This window comes from Emiliania huxleyi (genome assembly GCF_000372725.1).
Source record: "Emiliania huxleyi CCMP1516 unplaced genomic scaffold EMIHUscaffold_80, whole genome shotgun sequence".
In the NCBI taxonomy this organism is placed as follows: Eukaryota; Haptophyta; order Isochrysidales; family Noelaerhabdaceae; genus Emiliania; species Emiliania huxleyi.
Genome location: NW_005196020.1, coordinates 355,868 through 374,377, shown reverse-complemented (window position 1 = coordinate 374,377; position 18,510 = coordinate 355,868). Strand labels below are relative to the sequence as shown.

Genomic DNA, 18,510 nt, shown 5'->3' with positions numbered 1-18,510 from the left:
CCCACGCTTGACCACACACTCGCTGCACTGCTCCAGCGGCGAGGGCAGCGACGAGGGCAGCAACGACGAGGACAGCGACGACGAGGGCAGCGAGGAGGAGAGCGAGGAGGACGAGTAGTCGTTAGAGCAAGGGAGAGCTCGGGGAGACGGGGAGCGGCCGAGAACGCGGTGGCCTCCCTTCCCGGGTCGCTCGTGTGAGTCGCTCTCGGGAGCAGTGTGTGTGTCGGCTGTCGGAGTCGCGAGCGCGCGCGTGGGTTCGAGAGACCGCACGCGCATGTGCGGTGCGTGCGTGCGCGGTGCGCGGTGTGGGCCCCCGGGGGCGGTGGGGGTCGTTTTGAGAGCCTCGTTGAGTGGACTGGGGCGACTGGCTTGCCGATCGGTGATGACTTCGTGAGATCATGGTTTAAACAGAAATAAAGCCAGCTGAAGCGGCTTCAAGAAAATACCCGGAAAGGCCTGGTGCCAGGTGATATCACATGGCGGGTGCTCGGCCAGCTGAAGCCGAAGAAAATACCCGGAAAGGTCCCGGTCACGCGGATTTGTGATCACATGGCGGGTGCTCGGCCACCGGCCACGACCCACGATGCCCGACCGGAAACGCAATAATCTGAGGTCCCGGCAGGCCCGGACGGCAGCCCCCGCCAACGGGCTCCACCCGAAGCAGATTAACACGCGGCTCTCGCACGCAAGGGGCGCAGACGAGCTGCTGCACCTCTACGGCCAGCACGGTCCTTCAATGAACGACATCAACCTTGCGACCTGCTGGTCCGGCCTCGGCAGAGCTCGCGGCGCGGACCGAGCGCGGCTGCTGGGCGGCGACGGCGAGCGGCTTTGGGGACTCAGAGGCCAGACTGTGCAGCGCCTGCCAACCTTTTCGAGCGTCCAGGGGCTGGCAAACATTGCGCACGCCGTGGGCAAGCTGAGGCCGAGCGGCAGCGCCTGGGTCATCATGTGGAACGAGTTGGAACGTGCGGCGCTGCAACGAGCGATGGAGTTTAAGCCGCAGGAGCTCACGAACATATTGTGGGCTTTCGCGACAGCTGCGGTGCCGGCTCCTCAGCTGTTTGACGCGTTTGCTGCCCTGGCAGCGGAGGGGGCGAGCACCTTCAATGCCCAGGACCTGGCCAATGCGGCATGGTCGTTCGCGACCGCCGGGGTCGAAGCTCCGCGGCTCTTCGACTCGATTTGCGCTGAGGCTGCGCCCCGGCTGAGCGAGTTCACCGCGCAGAACTTAGCCAACACGGCATGGGCGTTCGCGACGGCAGGGCACGCGGCATCCACGCTCTTCCACGCAATCTCGGCGGAGGTCATTCCGCGTCTGAACGAGTTCAACACGCAGGAGATCGCCAACTTGGCGTGGGCCTACGCCGAGATCGGCTTCGCAGCACCGATGCTGTTCCACGCGCTTGCGGCGAGGGCCGCGGCTGTCCTGCGACACTTTAGCGAACAAGGCCTCGCCAACACGCTGTGGGCGTTTGCGACCGCCGGCGTCGCAGCTGTTCGACATGCTGGCCGCGGAAGCGACGGCGCGGCTCTCGGAGTTCTCCAGCCAGAAATCGGAGTTCTCCAGCCAGAACTTGGCAAATACGGTGTGGGCCCTGGCGACGGCCGGTCACCGCGCGCCCCGTCTTTTTCACACGCTCGCCGGGGAGGCGGCGCGGCGGCTGCGCGAGTTCAGTGCACAGGGGATCGCAAATACTGCATGGGCGTTTGCGACTGCCGGAGAACCGGCGCCCCAGCTGTTTGACGCGATGGCTGCGGAGGCCGCGCCTCGCCTGCATGACTTCAACGCGCAAAACCTGGCGAACATGGCTTGGGCCTTCGCCAAGGCGGGAATGCCGGCGCCCTTGCTCTTTGAGGCGCTGGCGGCCGAGGCGCCAGCCCGCCTACACCAGTTCAGCGGGCAGGGTCTCGCCAACACGGCGTGGGCGTTGGCAACGGTCGGCCACTCCTCGCCGGCGCTGTTGGATGCCATCGCGTCTGAGGCGGCCTCGCGAATGGGCGGGCTAATATCGCAGGACCTCGCGAACTTGGCGTGGGCGTACGCAGCGGCGGACCACCTCGCACCGGCCCTTTTTGGCGGCCCCGCTTTCGTCGTCAGCCTCTGCAACTGCTGTTCTGGCCTCGTGGTGGAGGAGCTGTCTCAGCTGCACCAGTGGCAGGTCTGGCTCCGGGAGCGCGGCGTGGACTGGCCGCAGCTTCCCCTCCCTCTCAGCCAGCGCTGCTGCGAGGCCTTCCACAGCGTCGAAGTTACGCCATCGCGACTGCAAAGCGACGTCGCCAGCACGCTTCGTTCCCTCAACCTCTCGCCCATGGAGGAGATGCGCACGATGGATCAAATCAGCCTCGATGCGGTTGTCACCTATCGCGGGCACAACGTGGCGGTGGAGGTGGATGGGCCGTTGCACTTCTTTGGCCAGCGGCCCACCGGCGCAACGGCCCTCAAGCGGCGGCAGCTGCGCGCGGCGGGATGGCCGCTGGTCTCAGTTCCGTTCTGGGAATGGGACCGGCTGGATGGCATCCACGCGAAGTGCGAGTACCTGCATTGGAAGCTGGAGGCCGCGCTGTATGACTATGAGCACTCGTGAGACCATCGCTCGTGTAATTTTCCGTTTCCACTTTTGGTTCTTAAAGCACACATGCACATGCGACATGGCTCTCCGGTCTCGCCACATGCTCTCTCGCCCCCCCCATGCCTGCCTGGCACTTCAGTCTTCACTCTTCAGTCTCTTCAGTTTCGCGTCGCGTAACTACAAGACTATCGCAGTGTGCAGATAAATAAATAAAGGCAGGGTGCGCGAGGGTGGCTGGTGGTGGACAAACGTGTAAAGCAGCTACGAGCCACCAGCGTCACGCCCCTCGTCCCGTGGCCTCCCACGCCCACCCCGCCCGCCACCGCCGCCTCCCGGTGGGGAATCCTCCCCGTCGGGTGCGACGGGCTGGGCGGCTTGAGCCTCGAGCCGCTCGAGCCGCTTGCGAAGCACTCGTAGCTCCTCGGCCGAGTCCACCCACAGGAGCGGGAGGCGCGGCTGGGGCCCCGTCGGTGCCCCCGCCAGCCCCCGAGGGAGGGGGCTCTGGCCCAGAGCCATCCTTTGCCTCTGCGGGCCGTACGTCTTGGTCAGCGTCGGAAGCGCGCTTTGGCGCGGATTTGCCCATATCGTTGGGCGCACGGAGGGAAGGAGAGGTGGGCTCCTGCCCGAGAAGGTCGCGGGACCTGCGCAGAGCTCGCTCTGCGTGATGCCGCTCGAGCTTGGGCGTGCACGCAAGGGGTCACGCGCAAGCAAGAGCAAACAACTGGGAAGTTCACAGCTGAGTTTGCCCAGAGAACGCCGTTCCCACCCAAAACAGCGCCTGGAGTGCCATAAAATCGCAAGCCCCCGAATGTCTTCTCCCTTCTTTGCTTTCACTAAAGCTGTTGTCATCGCCGTCCTCTGCCGCTGGGCACTTCGGCGGTGGATAGCGCAGCGGCGAGATCAGCTCTGCAAGGTGGCACGCTCAAAGACGATTGCGATCCGGCGAACGGCCGAAAAGCCGTCTCAAGTCTCCGATCCAACGTTGGGCACGGTGGCAGCCGCGATGCCAGATGCGAAGTGCAAGGACGTGCGGCCGGTTGGAGAGGCTCGCTTCAATAGAGTACACACAATCCCCGAAAAATCAGTCAGGAGCGATGCCAACGAGAGGCACGTCAGGAAGCGCCTTGCGGAAGCTACGGAGGACTTGAGGTTGCAGACACGGGCGAGGCTCAAGGCAGAATTGGTAGCCAATATTGCCGCTGCAGAGGCGGCCATGGCAGAATTGGAGGCGAGGGCTGCGGGCGCTGAAGCTAAGGCGGCGGAGACAGTAGCCGAGCTCAAGGCGAGTCGTGCGGCGCAGCAATCGCTCGCTGCGGCGGGCAAGGCTGACGTGGAGCGGCTGACGGGTGAGCTTGCGGCGGCGACGGCCGATGCCGCCGCTGCGCGCGAGGGTGCATCGGCGGCGGCCACCGTTGAGGTTAATGCGGAGCGTGCACGAGCCGACGCCGCTGAGGAGCGTGCCGCCGCGGCGGCGGCGGAGGCGGAGGCGTCTGCTGCGACGGCAGCGGCGGAGCTGGCGGAGGCGAGGCAGGCGGCGGCGGGCGCTGAAGCTAAGGCGGCTGAGGCGGAATCGGCGCGGCAGTCCGCTGTGGAGGCAGCAGAGGCGACGGCGGCCGCTTTGGGCTCTGCGCGCAAGGCTGCAGCTGCGGCCGCAGCGACGGCGGAGGCGAGGGCAAGCGCGCTGGAGGCGAGGGCTGCGGGCGCTGCCATGGAATTGGATCGCGTGCGTGGCGAGTGCGCATCTCTAGAGGTGATGGTGGCCGCAGCGGCTCAGAAGGCGGTGAGCGAGGCTTCGTCGAGCTGCGTGGTGGCGGGAAAGCAGGCGGCTGAGACGAGGGAGAAGATGATGATGGGCGAGGAGGCGAACGGGGTACGGATGGTACGATCTGCCTCGGAACAGGCAGAGGTACTACCCGTGAGGCTCGACTACTTTCGTGCGATGTTCACGACATTTATCGTGCGAGTCTGCAGCCGGTCGGCGTCCGACGTGAAGGTGGCCGTCGAGATGGCTCCGGCGATGGTGCACGTTTTGGGGCTAGGAGCAGACGATGCCGCGAGGGTGGAGGGCGCATTGGAGGGGCTGGGCACGCAGGCAACCTCCTGGTGGGGGTTCGGAGCATTGGAGGTGGCTGCCGATGCATCCTTCAGTCCTTGGACCCCATCCCTTCCCTAGGGCCTCTCCTTGACTGGTTCACTGTGTCGTTCACGCCCGCTACCGATGCTCCGGCGCGTCCCCGTTGGCGCTGTATGCCTAAAGCCGTATCTAGGCAGCCGGGCTGGCCGCAAACTAAATCTAAAATCTCGCACCTGCGATCCACACGTACCCTCGTGCCTCGACTGTGCACAGTGCAGCCGCTCTTTAGACACCTTGATCCTTTACCATGTCGACGCTCAACACACTGATTGTCGCCAATGAGAAAAACAAAAAGTAGGCGCAATCAACTGGGCTTGGGAGCGCGACTGTATAACGCGCAACGGCCTTCGCCCTAAGAAACGTGTGTCACAACACAGTCGCGCACAAAAGAGATAGGTGATTTTTTTGGCGCTCAGTACAACCTGGCTTCTCCAATCCTTGAATATGTTTCGCTCCTCGCTTCACTTCCATTAGCATTACATTTTCCCACAAAAAATGCTATGTACTTGCGTCGCGCAGGGCGCAGCGTTCTGCTGCGGCGTGGCCAGTGGCCGCGGCGATGCCCCCCCCCCCCCCCCCCCACACACACACACCCCACCCGGGGCCAACCACCCACCCCCACACACACACCCACACCGAGCGGCGCGCCCGAGAAGAAGCTCGGCGAAGGGGCGCCGGCGCGCTTACCGTAGCCGCCAAGTGACTGGGCGGGTAGCACTCCCCCCCCTCGTCGCCGCCGCTTTCGATAGATGCCAGCAATCGCGGCCAGTGCGCGTGTGGGTGAGCGTCTGTGTGTGCGTGTGCATGTGCGTGTGCGTGCGTGCGTGCGTGCGTGTTTGTGTGTGTGTGTGTGTGTGTGTGTGGGTGGGTGAGGAGGGGGAGGGGATCACGTCACTACATCCTCTGCCGGTTCCTCCCGTCGCCTCTTTTTTTTCGAATGCTTGTCAGTCCCTCCTTCACGAAGCCTTCCCATGTAGCCAGCGTCCTCTGCGAATGCCTCGAAATGACCAGCAGGCGTTGTCTGCTCACAGAAGGTGACATCAGGCAGGCCGCTTTTTCTTTGCACTGAAGGCTCGGTCCGGAGGCGGGTGCGGTGCCGGCGGATGCGGTGCCGGCGCATGCGGTGCCAGCGCATGCGGTGGCGGCTTTGGCTGCGGCGAAGCAACCACCCAGCCATCCAACGGAGCATGCCAGAATGGATGGTACACTACCACCGTTGCTCGGCTCAGCGTCGCGGGGACGTACGAAAAGGACGACATCGACATGATGAATACGTCGCAGTCGATGGCGTGTTGCCACACCTCTTGGGTTAACGTGTCGAGCCTCAGGTCGTATCCAAGGCTGAGAAACGCGTCGAACCGCTCGTGCGAGACTGCTTCACTGAAGATGATCACCTCGCTGGTGTTGCGACGATACTTCTGGATGTGCTCCAAGTAGTAGCTGTTCGGAAGATAGCGCTCCGGGTGGGAATGTGGGTTGACGTCTCCGCGGCGGATGTGCACCACGATGCGATGCTGTTGTGCCGACCTGGTGCTGCTGTGCCGACGATGCGTTGCTACGTGCCTTTGGGCGATGGAACGCACCGTCGACAGCCAGGTGGGCCGTCGTAAATATTTGTCGTGTCGATAAACGCGGCTTGGTGTGTAGCATTCGGTCACGGGTGGGCAGTCCGAAGGCAGCACAGTCTGCAGCCCTGTCGCTGCAAGCAGGCGAGCCCTGTCGAGACGGGCCTGCTGAGCTGACACCTGCAGCAAGATTGTCCCGACAGATGCAGCATCGCACGCCCCGCAGTATTGGCGATCTATCGAGGCCGCAAATGCCGACGCATACAGCATGTCGTGGATGGAAGCTCCACCCCGATCGGACCGAGCTTTTGACCAGATGCAAGTGCCGTTTCCTCTCCCAACGCCACCATTCGCCGTGCACTTGGACAGGACGGCAAGCCTGAGCAATCGACCGATTGCTGCGCGTCCAAGCAGGAGGAGGCAGGCGAGCACGGCCAGCACGGCGGAGGAGCGTCTAACTGAGCACAAAACACCCATGTAATGGCTGACAAGGTGCCCTTCGGCGTGCAAATCGCTCGCATTTGGCGATTCTTTTTTCTTTTTTCGCCGTTTCTCGATTCTCTCTCGGTGGATATCCTTTGGCCGCGTTGGGTAGCGAGGATTGGTGTGGCGCGATCCACGCAGGCGTGTTTTCTGGCGGCCGACCGTCAGTGCACGGAGTTGCCCCTTCTCCGACTGCCCCCCCCGGCTAGTTCACGAGTTTCGCGGGAGTGACCCCATCCATGCCCCATGCGTCAAACAAACCCCGAGACCTAGCGCGGGTGGGTTGGAGGGGGCTCGCTGCAGGGAAGGGCGGTGTAAGTAGCCGATCCCCGTAGTCCGCCCCACTCCTCCCCATCGGGCCGCATGAGCGGCCGCGCCTCGCAGATTCGTTTATCGCGCCTGGGTCAGGCGCGCGGGGCATCCCCCGGGTCGCTCGACCAGCGATCCGAAGAGTGGCCGCTATGCGAGGGAAAGAGCGGGGGCCCTCGACGCCTCTGTCCGGCCCTCCGAGGGGGGGAGGGAATTGCGGGGTCCCCACGGGCGCCTCACTCAGTCGGCCCTCCCGAGGGGAGGGGAGCAAGGGGGTGGGGGGATCGGGGCGGTGGGGAGGGGTCTCGGTTTCGTGAGGCTAATACTTGCCTTTCGGGGAGGGGCCATTTATTGTTGGTCTGAAAGACAAGTCCCCGAGGTGTTTGTGCCGCGTCCCGTGCCCCCGAGTTCATTTTTGAACTTCAGTCATCTTCTGACGCCCACTCCGATCATTTGCCGCCAAGTCATGTCGTTGCTCAGGTCCACTCTCTCTTCGAAGACTCGAACCTCCACGGATGATGTTGGCGCTGGGGTCCCCTTCGGGTGCATCGTGACAGCTGATAATAGGATTCCTATATAAGTAAGGGGAAGGGGATTGCTGGTGATGTGTCGTCGTCCATCCTCTGTTCTTCTCTCGCTCCTCTGCCCGTGCCTAAAAAGAAAGAAAGAAGACCGACAACCCAAGGGAGGGATGGGAGGACGCGCCTTAATAAATAAATAAATGAAACCCGAAGGTTTTTTCTTTTTGCCGCCGCTGGAGTTGACATGGTCCCCCGGGTGCAAGAGGCGACGCCGGGTTGGATCGTCGGCTTCGACGCCTTCGACGCGCACGAGGCGCTCTGCTCTCTCGTCGCTTCGGCGCTCTCGCCGCTCCCGCGTGGCTCGTGGCGGCTGGTAGCCCGGCCGCCGCACTGGCCTCGGCTGCCGACCGACTTTGTCGCGATCGAGGTGACGGCGGCCGCCGACGTGGGGTCCACGTCCCGCGCGGCCCGCCGGCTCCTCACCCAGCAGGCAGGCCGCATCGCGGGCTCGCGCACGCGTGTGCGAGGCGTCTGGCCGCGCCGCTGGTACACTGCAGAACGTCCGTCGCCCTCGCCGGCCGGCGGCGGCGGCCCTCGCCGGCGGCCCTTGGGCTCGTCGGCCTCGCAGACCCAGCCCACCTCGCGCGACGTGACGGGCCGCGGCAAGCAGACGCCGTACAACTTCATCACCAAGGCGTACAACGCGAGCCGCTGGTGGTCACGCGACGCGACCGGTGAGTGGCAGTCTTGCGCGAGACGCTTCCGAGACACTTGCGAGAAAAGTTCCTGCGCTGCCCGCCCGCCACGCGCACGCTCTGGAGCCGCCGCCTCGAGTCGCGCCCACCACATGTCCGCGCCGCGTGCGAAGGCGGGCCCCTCGCGCGCCCATGAGCATGCGCGTGGCAATCGCACCCCAGCACCGGCCCCGGCGGTGTCGGGCACCGCTCAGGCCTATACCTGCACCTGTGCCTGCACCTGTTCTCAGGCAAAGGGCTCAAGGTTGCTGTCTTCGACACCGGGCTCAACCCGAGGCAGAACTACCTGCGCGACGTGGTCGAGGCGGTGGACTTCACGCCCGAGCGCAACACCGCCGACGTGGGTGACTTAGTTGGAGAGGTGAAGACACAGTCAGGTCGCCGGTCACCACACCGCGCTACATGGGTGGGACACAAGCGAGACGGAGAGGCGGCCACACGGGTGCGGCACACAGACACACAGACTAGACACTCAGCCAACTCGCCTGCCACGCGTCCGGAGCGTACGCGTGGCCGGCCACCCCGGCAAGCGGACCTGTCTCCGAACCTTCTCGGAGCCTTCCTGCAGGTGGTGGGCCATTCGTCCTTCATGACGGGCGTCATCGCCTCGCGGTGCGCCTCCGGGACACTTCCGAGACACTTCCTAGACACGGATACATCCTAGGACCTTCCTAGGACCTTCCGACACAGACACGCCTCCGACACGCCTCCGACACGCCTCCGACACGCCTCCGACACGCCTCCGACACGCCTCCGACACGCCTCCGACACTCCGAGACTCTTCGCAGACACTGTACCGAGGCGCAGTCGTGCGTGTCTCCACGCCTGGCACACCCTCTGCCTCCCTCTCCAGCCCGGCGGCCCACACCGTGCCGCACACGTCGTCCGCGACACGTCCACGACACGTCCACGACACGCCCACAGGCGCGGGCTGGACGACGCCGCTGGAGCGGCGAGGCGCGGCGTCGACTGCGCGGGCTTCGCGCCAGACGCCTCGCTGTACGTGCTGCGCGTCTTCACCTCCAAGCAGGCCTCGGCCACAGACTGGTTTCTCGAGGCGTTCAACCACGCGCTGCACCGGCGCGTCCACCTCATCAACCTCGCCGTCGGCGGCCCCGACTACCGCGACACCCCGTTCGTCGACAAGGTGTCGCAGCTCGCTGCGGCGGGCATCACCATCGTGTCGGGCGCAGGCAACTCCGGCCCTGGGTGGGGCTCGCTGATGAACCCGGCAGATGACGCGGCCGTCCTCGGCGTGGCGGGGCTCGACAAGGACGGCAAGCTCGCCGCCTGGTCGTCGCGCGGAATGACGCTGTGGGAGGAGCCTCTCGGCGCGGGCCGCGCCGGCGTCGACGTCATCACCCATGGAGAGTTTTGGGGCGCCGACCAGCACAATGCGTGCCAGCACCAGTGGGGGACGTCGGTCGCTTGCCCGGTCGTTGTCGGCCTCCTCGCGCTCCTCCTCTCCTCGCTGCCGGAGCGGCAGCGCAACACGCTGCTCAACCCGGCGGCGCTCAAGCAGGTGGTGTACGCGGGCTCCTCGCCGCTGCCAGACTACGGCTGGCTCGAGCAGGGGGCCGGGCTGCTTGACGCGCCGGCGACGGAGGCGGCCGCGCGCGCCTTCGAGCCGCACGCGTCTGCCGTGCCGTCGGTGCTCGACTTGCGGCCGACGGTCGGGTGCCCGTACTTGTGGCCGCTTTGCGACATGCCGCTGTACGCGACCATGCAGCCGCTTTTCGTCAACCTCACGCTGCTCAACTCGCGCTCCGCCACTGCCGCGTTCGCCGCGCCGCCCCTGTGGCGGCCCCGCGCCGGGGGGCACGCCCTCCACGTCTCGTTTGCGTACGACGACCACCGTGGCCTCTCGGCGCACCGAGGTTTCCTCGGGGTGCGGCTCTCCGTCTCCTCCTCCGCCTCGGGTTGGGCGGGCGAGGTGGAGGGCGAGCTCGTGATCACGCTCGTCGACACCGCGCTCGCCGCGAACGGCAGCGCCGCCGCTGCCCGGCCCGCCGGCTCGCCGCACAGCGTGGTGGTGCCATTGCGTGCGACGGTGGTGCCGACGCCGCCGCGCCGGAAGCGGCTGCTCTTCGACACGCTCCACTCGAGCGCGTACCCAAACGGCTTCTTCCCAAACGACGACCTCTCCCAGCTGAGCGTCGAGCTGATGGACTGGAACGGGGACAGCCCGCACACCAACTACGTGCCGCTCTACGCCTCGCTGCGCGCCTCCGGTTTCTACGTGGAGAGCCTCCGCGCCGACCTGACCAGCTTCGACGCCAACCTCTACGGCGCGCTGCTGCTGCTCGACCCGGAGGAGCCCTTCCTTCCCTCCGAGCCCGCCAAGCTGCGCGCCGACGTGACCAGCCGCGGGCTCGGCCTCGTGGTCGCCGCCGACTGGCACGCCCCGGACCTGATGGCGAGCCTCGACTACACCGACGAGGCAACCAAGCAGCGGCGCGTCTGCGGCGCCGGCGGCGCCAACGTGCCCGCGCTCAACGAGCTGCTCGAGCCGCTCGGCATTGGCTTTGGCTCGCAGGTCTACTCGGGCACCTACCGCCTCGGCGGCGGCGCCGTTGCCCACCTCTCGGGGTCCTCTCTCCGGCGCTTCCCCGCGGGCGGGCGGCTGGTCTCGGCGACGCTCTCGCGCGGCGTCAAGCGGGGCGACCGCTGGCTGGGCGGCGAGAAGGGGGGCCGCGAGGAGAGAGCCCTGCTCGCGCGGCGCGCCCGCCTCAGCGACGCGTCGATGACACGTCCACGACACGTGCCTTTCAGGTGCCCGTGCTCGGACTGCACACGCTCCCGCACGGGCACGGGTGGGTCGCGGCCCTCGCCGACGCCTCCTGCCTTGACGACTCCGTCCCGCCGCGCGCCACGCCGCGCACCACCAGCTGCCGCGCGCCGCTCGTCGCGCTACTCAGCGAGATGCTCGAGCCGCCCGCAGGAGGGGAGCCGCCCGCGGCGGCGACGGCGCGGCTCGGCGGCGCGCCTTACCGCGCGCCACCCCGCGCCGCCGCCGCCGCCGCCCGCTCCCGCAACGCGTCCCGCACCTCTCTCGAGCACCTCTACGCGGCGCGCGGCGCGGATTGGGCGCCGCCGCTGCTCGCGCGCGTGCCGCGGCTGCGCGCGCCCTACCTCGACGAGGCGCTTCCCGCGTGGGGCCGGGTGCCGAGGCGGCGCGCGAGGAGGCGCCGCTCACACCGCGAGCCGTCAGTAGGCTCCCTTCACGCCGGCCCTCACCGAGGCGCAGCAGGGCGCCTTCGTCTCGCAGTCGCGGCTGCTGGGGATCCTACGCGGCTGCACCGTCGACAACGCGTCGTGCCGCACGCCGCTGGTGCCGCGGCCGACGTGGCGCCTCGCCAGGCCGCCCTCGGACCCCCTCGGTGGGGAGGACCTTCCCACGGCCGGCGGCGCGGGCCGCTTCCGCGGCTACACGGTCACGCTGGCCCTCTCGCTGCTCGGCCTCGGCGCCATCTTCGCCATGGTGCCTCGAAATCGGCGACGGCGGCGGCTCGCGCGGGCGGCGGCCGCCGCGGCCGCGCTCGAGGAGCCCGCCGACGACGTGCGCGGCGGAAGCCATTCGTGCTCAAAGCGAGGCGTCCTCCGCGTGGATTGGGGCATGTCCTGACCGGAAGCGGAACCGCGCCGGCGCGCTGGCACACCTCACACCCCAGGGGGAAACGAGCGACGATTCTTGCCTCGTGTAGGCCTATTTCCTATAGCGCGCACACCAGCACTGTGTCTGGCGCAGTATTAGCACGAAACCCCATGTTCTCCGTTAAAGCGCGACCGCGTGCACGAGCCGGCCGTCCGAACCTCCTCCCGCCCCGTGATGGTGCCCGGCCACCACCTCTGCTCGCCCGCCAGGATCTCCATCTCGACGTGCCCTGGAGCCCGCGAGCGATTCGCCGACTCCCGATTCGCCGACTCCCCACTAGCGCCCGCCACGGATTTCTGCCCCCCCCCCCCCCCCCCATCCCTCCCTACTGGGAGAGAGAGAGATTGTTTTTGTCCTACTGGAGCAGGTACTCGTACTCTGGGGAGAGCGCCACGAGCGTCTTCTCCAGCACGTGGCACGCAAAGTCGCGCGGCGCGCCCTCTGCGTGCTCCACCTGGTGGCAGGTCCACAGCAGCGGGATGACGCGCCCATCCTTGGTTGCGGTGCGCGTCGCCCAGACCGTCGCCGATGTCGGCGGGCTGTGGCAGTAGCCGCGCCACGCCTTCGGCTGCGGGGAGGCCGGGCGCAGCCAGGCGGAAGCGTGGCAGGTGAGCAGCACCTACGAGGGCGGGGCCGGGAACCCCTAGCGACTCCTGCTACGATCTCTTGCAACCAGAGTGAGGAGCCGAGTAGTAGAAGAGGTAGAAGCGGGAGCGGTTCCCGCGCCGCAGGCCACCTCGGCCGCACAGCTCCGCACGACCCCGCGAGACCTCTGACGCGAGATCTCTCTACTGGATCTCGGCCGCGTTTCTCGGCGTGCGCCTCCTCGAGGGTGAGTAAGCTAAAAGTACGACACTTTCAAAACAGGATGTGCAAGCCACGTGGTAGGGATCCGGATCCCGAATTAAAGGAGCACAACGCATCCTTCGCCAATCTCTATAACCAGCACGCCACGCGCTCTATACTGCGATTATCGGCAACAATGGAGCAGATCTCGACTTGGGGCGAGTATGACAGCACTGGGCAGTCGGCCCGGCCGCTGGCCACTGTCAGCCACGGCACCAACCAGCTCTCTGGATACGGCAGCTACGAGCAAAACGTCGGCTCGTCTGCTCGTCGGCTCCCGCCAATAAACTTGACAACGTCACCCACCCCGGCGGCAGTCGCCAGCGAGGTATGCACTGATACTGGACTAGGGCTTGACAGTCACCAAGCACGTGCCACCGTGTTTACCGCTGCTGGGGCCCTAGCCGCGGGGGCATCCAAGGCGGCCGCCAACGCGGCCCCGAAGCGGAGCTTTGACCCCGACTTGATTCGGGCGATCCAAGTCACATTTGCGCCATCGCTCAACGCCGAAGTGCGCCCCCCTCCCTGGAAGCGATATGCGCCTGCTCCGGCTGACATATGGGATATGGCAGGTGCACGCCGCCCCCCTGCATAGGCTGCATTCTTGAGTGTCTAGTGAGTTTGCGTGCCTGTGTGTCGCGCGCGCGCGCGCGGCGCGCGTGTCGAGTGTCGTTCTTGTCTGCGCTTAAATCGGTAAAATTTGTCCCGCTACTTGTGGTTGTGCCCGCCTAAAAAATTTCCGCGTCGCACAACACTGGGCACGGGAATGGCGCTACGGGCCCGCCGCACAACACTGGGCACGGGACTGGCGCGCACTGGCACGAAAACAGATACGGCTCTACCTCGAGGACGAGGTACACCAGTCACCACACCACACGCACGGTAGAGAGAGCGCCAAAAGAAATGAAACCGTGCGCCAGAGCAGATATATCACGTCACGCTCGAGACCGCCGCGGCAACGGCCAAACGGCCCCGACGACTCTGTCTCGTTGTGTGCCGATGCGCCTCGCGGACATGATCAACAGTCTCTCCCCCACCCACTCTCGAACTCAATCAATGAATGTCTCAACGCGTGTCGATCGATGAGCCTCCCCGATGCGCATGACGACAGCCGCGGCCGCCTCGCTGCACGGCGTTCGGAGCGGCGCCCCACCCGCACTCAGAGCTCACGGCTCGCAAAAGTCGTGGATGGTGAGGAGACGGAACCCGACAAACTCGCCTCTTGCGGTCTCGACGAAGTCGGCCGCCTTGTGCTCAACCTTCACCTCTGGGCGCTGGTGCTCGGTCAAGCCCGAGAACATCGTGTATAGAAGGGGAAGCACGCGAACTTCTGCTTGACGTGTGCCTCTTCTCCCGCTGCGATCTCGCGGATCCAGCGCTGGTAGTCTGGGTCGTCTGGGTTGTCATAAAGCGCTTCACCGTCGACGTCAGGGTTCTCCTCGCAATACTGCTCCATCAGCGAAGTATCGTCCAGGCCGTGGCCGCCCTCCCGCCAAGACACCGTCATGCGTGTGCCACCAGGCGTGGCCATGGCCACGGTCAAGTAGGCCGCCTTGTTGGACATCATGTGCTTGAGTTCGAACTCGCACGACGTTGGCACAGACGGCACTGATCCTAGAGAGGGGGGAGGGCGGGGCGCGTGCGCTTCCCATGCGCGCCCGCAGATCCGCAGGTGGGAGAGAGAGAGGCAGCGCGCCAACTTGAGCTTCCCATACCGGCACCGTCCCGTTGTAGCCGTACATGCCGTCCGACAGCGACGGCTCCGTCTCAATCTGAAACGACTGCTCGAGTTGGTATCGGAGGATGTCGCTGCACTCTGGGGGCGCTCCCACCCGTGCGAGCACTTTGAAGCGGCCGGCGGAAAGTGCGGCACCGAGCCCGACGAGGAGAATGTCAAAGACATCGTCGCGCACGCTGCTGCCATCCACATACGACGCGAGTGGGTAGCGCTCAAGGGCGGCCAGCCATCCGTCAACCACGTCGCAGCGTTCGAGGCCCTTGACGGAGGCGGCGACGGACGGCAGGGTGAGCCGGCTGCGCTGCGAGCGCACCACTCGGAGCAGGCCACTGCATGTGCTCTCGAGGCGTCCAGCGGCATCTTGCGGCAGCAGGTCGGCAATCACGCCAATCTCCGCATCGGCGAGGACACGAAAGAGGCCCATCGAGTCGACTTGAGCCTTCACCTTGCTCGCGCGGCGCGTGGTCACCATGGCGCGGGTGGCGGAAGGCAGAGTGCTGGTGCGAGAGGCTTCTTCTGGTGCAGCAAAATGCTGTGCTGAGCGTGCCAAAAAGAAGTTTTTTTCGGCGTTTTAGTTTGTGCTAGTGAACTGGAGGAGAAGCGGGTCGAGCCTCCCCGCCGCTTTGTGCGCGGGACCTCCGAGCGCCACGAGGCTCCTGACACAGCTCCCGACTAGCGTCGGCTCCTGCTCAGACAGGCGCCAATCGACCAGTTCTCAAAAGCGCGGAGGCGGCGCTACCCGCCGGCCCGCCGGCGACGCACGCTGCAGGCGCCCCGGCGCGCAGGGCAGCCAGGCCGAACCAAACGACTACCGATGCCGGCAACGTCAATGCTCTCCTCCGTGCAGAAGGCGCTGCGCAACCTCCTCGTCGGCGACGGCGAGGTCGTCCCCGCATTTTTTTCCCGCTGCAGCAGGCACCCAAGCCAGACGCTCGCGCGCCGCACTGGTATGATCACTCGTCTGCTTGGCGAGCTGGGCGGCGACCTTGTTGCGGAGGAGAGCTGCCTTGTCTGCTTGGAGCCCGTAAGCTCGTCCGCGTGCGTGCGATGCTCGGCGCCGCCGCACCACGTGCTGTGCGACAGCTGCTTCCTGAGCCATGTGGACTCCGTCCCCGAGCCGCGCATCCGGGCGTGCCGCGGCCGGGTCCCGTGCCCTGGCGACGGCTGGCACGACTCGCACTTTGGGCCCTCCGAGATCGCCAGCGTCGCCTTGAGGTGTGACGGGCCGCGGCCGCTCGAACAGATGCTCGAGAAGCTTCTGCCGCGGCCGACGGACGACCCGGCCCTGCCCGGCGGCGGGGCGGAGGCGCCGCGGCTCGCACAGCAGCTCCTCCTCCGCGTCACCATCTCGTGCCCGTGGTGCGCCGCCGTCGTCGACCCGGACCCAGATGGCTGCCGCGCGATGCGCTGCGGCGTCTGCGGCTTCTACTACTGCTGGCTCTGCTTCCACAAGGAGCTGACGAACCAGGCCATCCACAGGCACGTGCGGGACGCGCACGGCGACCTGTTCGTCGCCCAGCGCGCAGTCGACCTCGCCCACGGCGCGTGGAGGCGGTCGGTGCGCTCTCCCTCTCCCGCCGCCCTCTCTCCCCTGCCCGGCAGCAAAGCCCTCTCCCGTTCTAGCCGGCGCTCATAACACCCCCGCCGGCGCGGCTTCGCGGGGGCAGAGCCTTGAGGGCCAGCCTTGAGGGCCGGAGGGGTCGCACGCTTCGGCTCCCGACCCGAGCCCGCCCCGCAGGTGGTCTCGGACTTCATGCGCGGCATCGAGGACGCGGCGCTCCGCGACGCCGTCCTCTCCCTCACCCGCTCCAACCTCGCCGCCCTCGACGCCAGCCTGCCCCGTCACGCCTCCCTCCTCCACGGCGCGCCAACGGCGCGGCCGGCCGGAGGCGGCGAGGCCGCGGCCGGCGAGGCCGGCGGCGGCGGCCTCGCGCGGGCGGCGCCGCCCGAGAGGAGGCCTCACCGCAAGGGCGAGCTCTTTCTTGCCGGCGTTGCCCTGGGTGCCGCGCTAGGAGTCGCCCTATCGGCCTACTCAAACTGCTCTCGCCGACCGCCGCGGGCGCCGCTCGCCGGCCGCCCTCGCTCCATCGAGGAGATTGTGTCCGCTTCGCTACCCGGCCGCGCTGCGGCGGCCGCCGCTGCGGGCTCATCTGCTCCGCAGTCGCGCGAGATTGCCGCGCTGCGGCAGCAGAACCAGACGCTGCGCTCTCTGGCAGTGGCGGCGAGCTTGCTTGCAACCACCGCGCTGATGAGCATGCTCATGAGACGAGCGAGATAGTTACCACCCGTTTCGCGTTTGGGCGATACTCGAAAAAGGAGGGGTCGCGTGACACACGCCCGCGCAGGCGCCGGCCGACACCGCAACACCGCAAAGAATTTTTGTATCTTGTGTACAGTGTACGGATCTACGGTATATACTTTAGCGGCGGGACGAGAAAATACGGACAACGCTCTCAGACTAGTTGCAAATACGGGTGGTGTCACAATGACCACTTTTGATGTGTTTTTTTGTCCGTGTTGCTCCCAGCGCCCTCGCCCGCGCTCCCTGAGGCCATGGCTGGTGATACTAGTATGGGGGGCTACCTGGATACCGCGAGAGCGACCCAACTCGTCGACATCGTCCGATGATGGTGCCTCAAAGTCAGCCTCCGGAGGCTATCGTCGCGTCGAGCCGGCGGTGGCCGTGACATGTGGTTCCACCACCCCTCGCAGGCTTTGCCTCTGACCGCCACCGTTCCCAGGCTGCCTAATGGGATGGAAAGGAAGGCTGGGCGAGCGTATAGAAGCGTGCTCGACCTCGTCGTGGCAACCTGCACGGCAGCGCTGGCAGGCGCGATGAGCGTCGTGCCACCTGACCCGAGACGGGTCGCAGGCGTCGTACCGAGCGCGTCGAGACCGTGTCCTGATGCGCTCTGCACGGGTGAGTCACGTCGGCGTCAAAGGAGCGACGTGTGACCTGTCAGAGCTTGATCTCCGATCTCAGCGGCGTCGAGTCGCCTTCGGCGGCGACAGCTAGGATGCATCTCCTCCGTCGTTTTTTGCGCTACGGCCCTGAGAAGCTGGCGCCGCACGCAGGCGGACCTTGTGTATGCGGCGAACGCTTAAAAAGTGGGTGCTCTACGTCACTTTTTTTGAGTAGATAGTGCCGAGCTGGCCGTGACAGCGATTTTGGTAGTTTTGGGCGGGTTTTGCACCACAGACTTTTTGCAACTAAGCCTCAAGGTGTTCGCTCGCGTGGGTCGTGGCTGTGTGTGCCTGTGTGGTTGAGCGGCCGAGCCAAGGGCGTCGGCATCCCATGGTGAAAAACTGAGACACGAAAAAGGAGGGGTCGCATGACACACGCCCGCACGGCGCCCCGGCCGGCGCGGCGGCCAATGGCCAACAGTGTTCCAACAGCAACGCGCTACGCGGCCCGACAGACTTTATGAGGGGCCGCGGGGGGCGCTACGTCGTCGAGACTCGCCGACGAAGCGCGCGCGAGGGGAGCGGTGGATGGGGGTGGAGGGGTTGGCGGCGGCGGTCTTGCCATCCTAGGACTCGTCGGCGATGAGCTGCTTGTAGAAGGTCGACTTCATCGCGTTGACGCGCTTGGCCTTGGCCTTCTTTGTGGCCTGCGCCTCGGTGGCCGCCTTCTTGAAGGTTGCGGCGGCGGGGTTGAGGACGTCCATCGCCTTGGCCGACTTGAGCGGGTTCGCCTTGCGCGCCTTTGGCGCGGTGCCCTCCTTGGGCGCGTTCACCACCGACTGAACCTCGTCCGAGTTGATCAGGCGGGAGAGGTCGGCGTTGGCCATCTGCAGCTGGGGCATGCGGTACGGCGTGCCGTGCCGCGTCTTCTCGGAGGACGCCTCGGTGGGCGTGCCGTAGAGCCCATCGATCTGACGAGGCCAGCACCTGAGTGGGGACGTTCGAGGGAGGTAGTCTAGAGGGAGGG

At 66.2% G+C, this 18,510-nt stretch overlaps 5 protein-coding genes across 5 annotated transcripts in view; 3 read left to right on the top strand and 2 right to left on the bottom strand.

The window, feature by feature from the left end:
- Positions 1 to 583: 583 nt before the first annotated feature.
- EMIHUDRAFT_106643 (hypothetical protein) lies at positions 584 to 2,588 on the top strand (the record flags this gene model as incomplete). The annotated part of the gene is made up of 2 exons (XM_005759338.1): positions 584 to 943; positions 2,163 to 2,588. 2 exons carry the CDS (start codon positions 584 to 586, stop codon positions 2,586 to 2,588), a joined length of 786 nt encoding a protein of 261 aa, XP_005759395.1.
- A 3,005-nt stretch (positions 2,589 to 5,593) lies between these two features.
- Positions 5,594 to 6,542, bottom strand: EMIHUDRAFT_218690 (hypothetical protein; the record flags this gene model as incomplete). The annotated part of the gene is made up of 2 exons (XM_005759337.1): positions 5,594 to 5,728; positions 5,877 to 6,542. 2 exons carry the CDS (start codon positions 6,540 to 6,542, stop codon positions 5,594 to 5,596), a joined length of 801 nt encoding a protein of 266 aa, XP_005759394.1.
- A 1,287-nt stretch (positions 6,543 to 7,829) lies between these two features.
- EMIHUDRAFT_106641 (hypothetical protein) lies at positions 7,830 to 12,546 on the top strand (the record flags this gene model as incomplete). Its single annotated transcript, XM_005759336.1, has 7 exons — positions 7,830 to 8,319; positions 8,571 to 8,712; positions 8,909 to 8,911; positions 9,265 to 11,101; positions 11,398 to 11,502; positions 11,555 to 11,899; positions 12,460 to 12,546. 7 exons carry the CDS (start codon positions 7,830 to 7,832, stop codon positions 12,544 to 12,546), a joined length of 3,009 nt encoding a protein of 1,002 aa, XP_005759393.1.
- Positions 12,547 to 15,408: 2,862 nt separating this feature from the next.
- EMIHUDRAFT_218686 (hypothetical protein) lies at positions 15,409 to 17,143 on the top strand (the record flags this gene model as incomplete). The annotated part of the gene is made up of 4 exons (XM_005759335.1): positions 15,409 to 15,796; positions 15,968 to 16,137; positions 16,318 to 16,420; positions 17,130 to 17,143. The coding sequence occupies 4 exons, from the start codon at positions 15,409 to 15,411 to the stop codon at positions 17,141 to 17,143; spliced, it is 675 nt and encodes a 224-aa protein (XP_005759392.1).
- A 711-nt stretch (positions 17,144 to 17,854) lies between these two features.
- EMIHUDRAFT_453373 (hypothetical protein) overlaps positions 17,855 to 18,510 on the bottom strand; it is a gene marked incomplete at its 5' end in the record, with an annotated part of 1,623 nt that continues 967 nt past the window's right edge. The window contains one exon of the mRNA XM_005759334.1: positions 17,855 to 18,454. Coding sequence (XP_005759391.1) covers positions 18,110 to 18,454 — 345 coding nt within the window. The 3' untranslated portion in view covers positions 17,855 to 18,109. The remainder of the gene's footprint in view (positions 18,455 to 18,510) is intronic.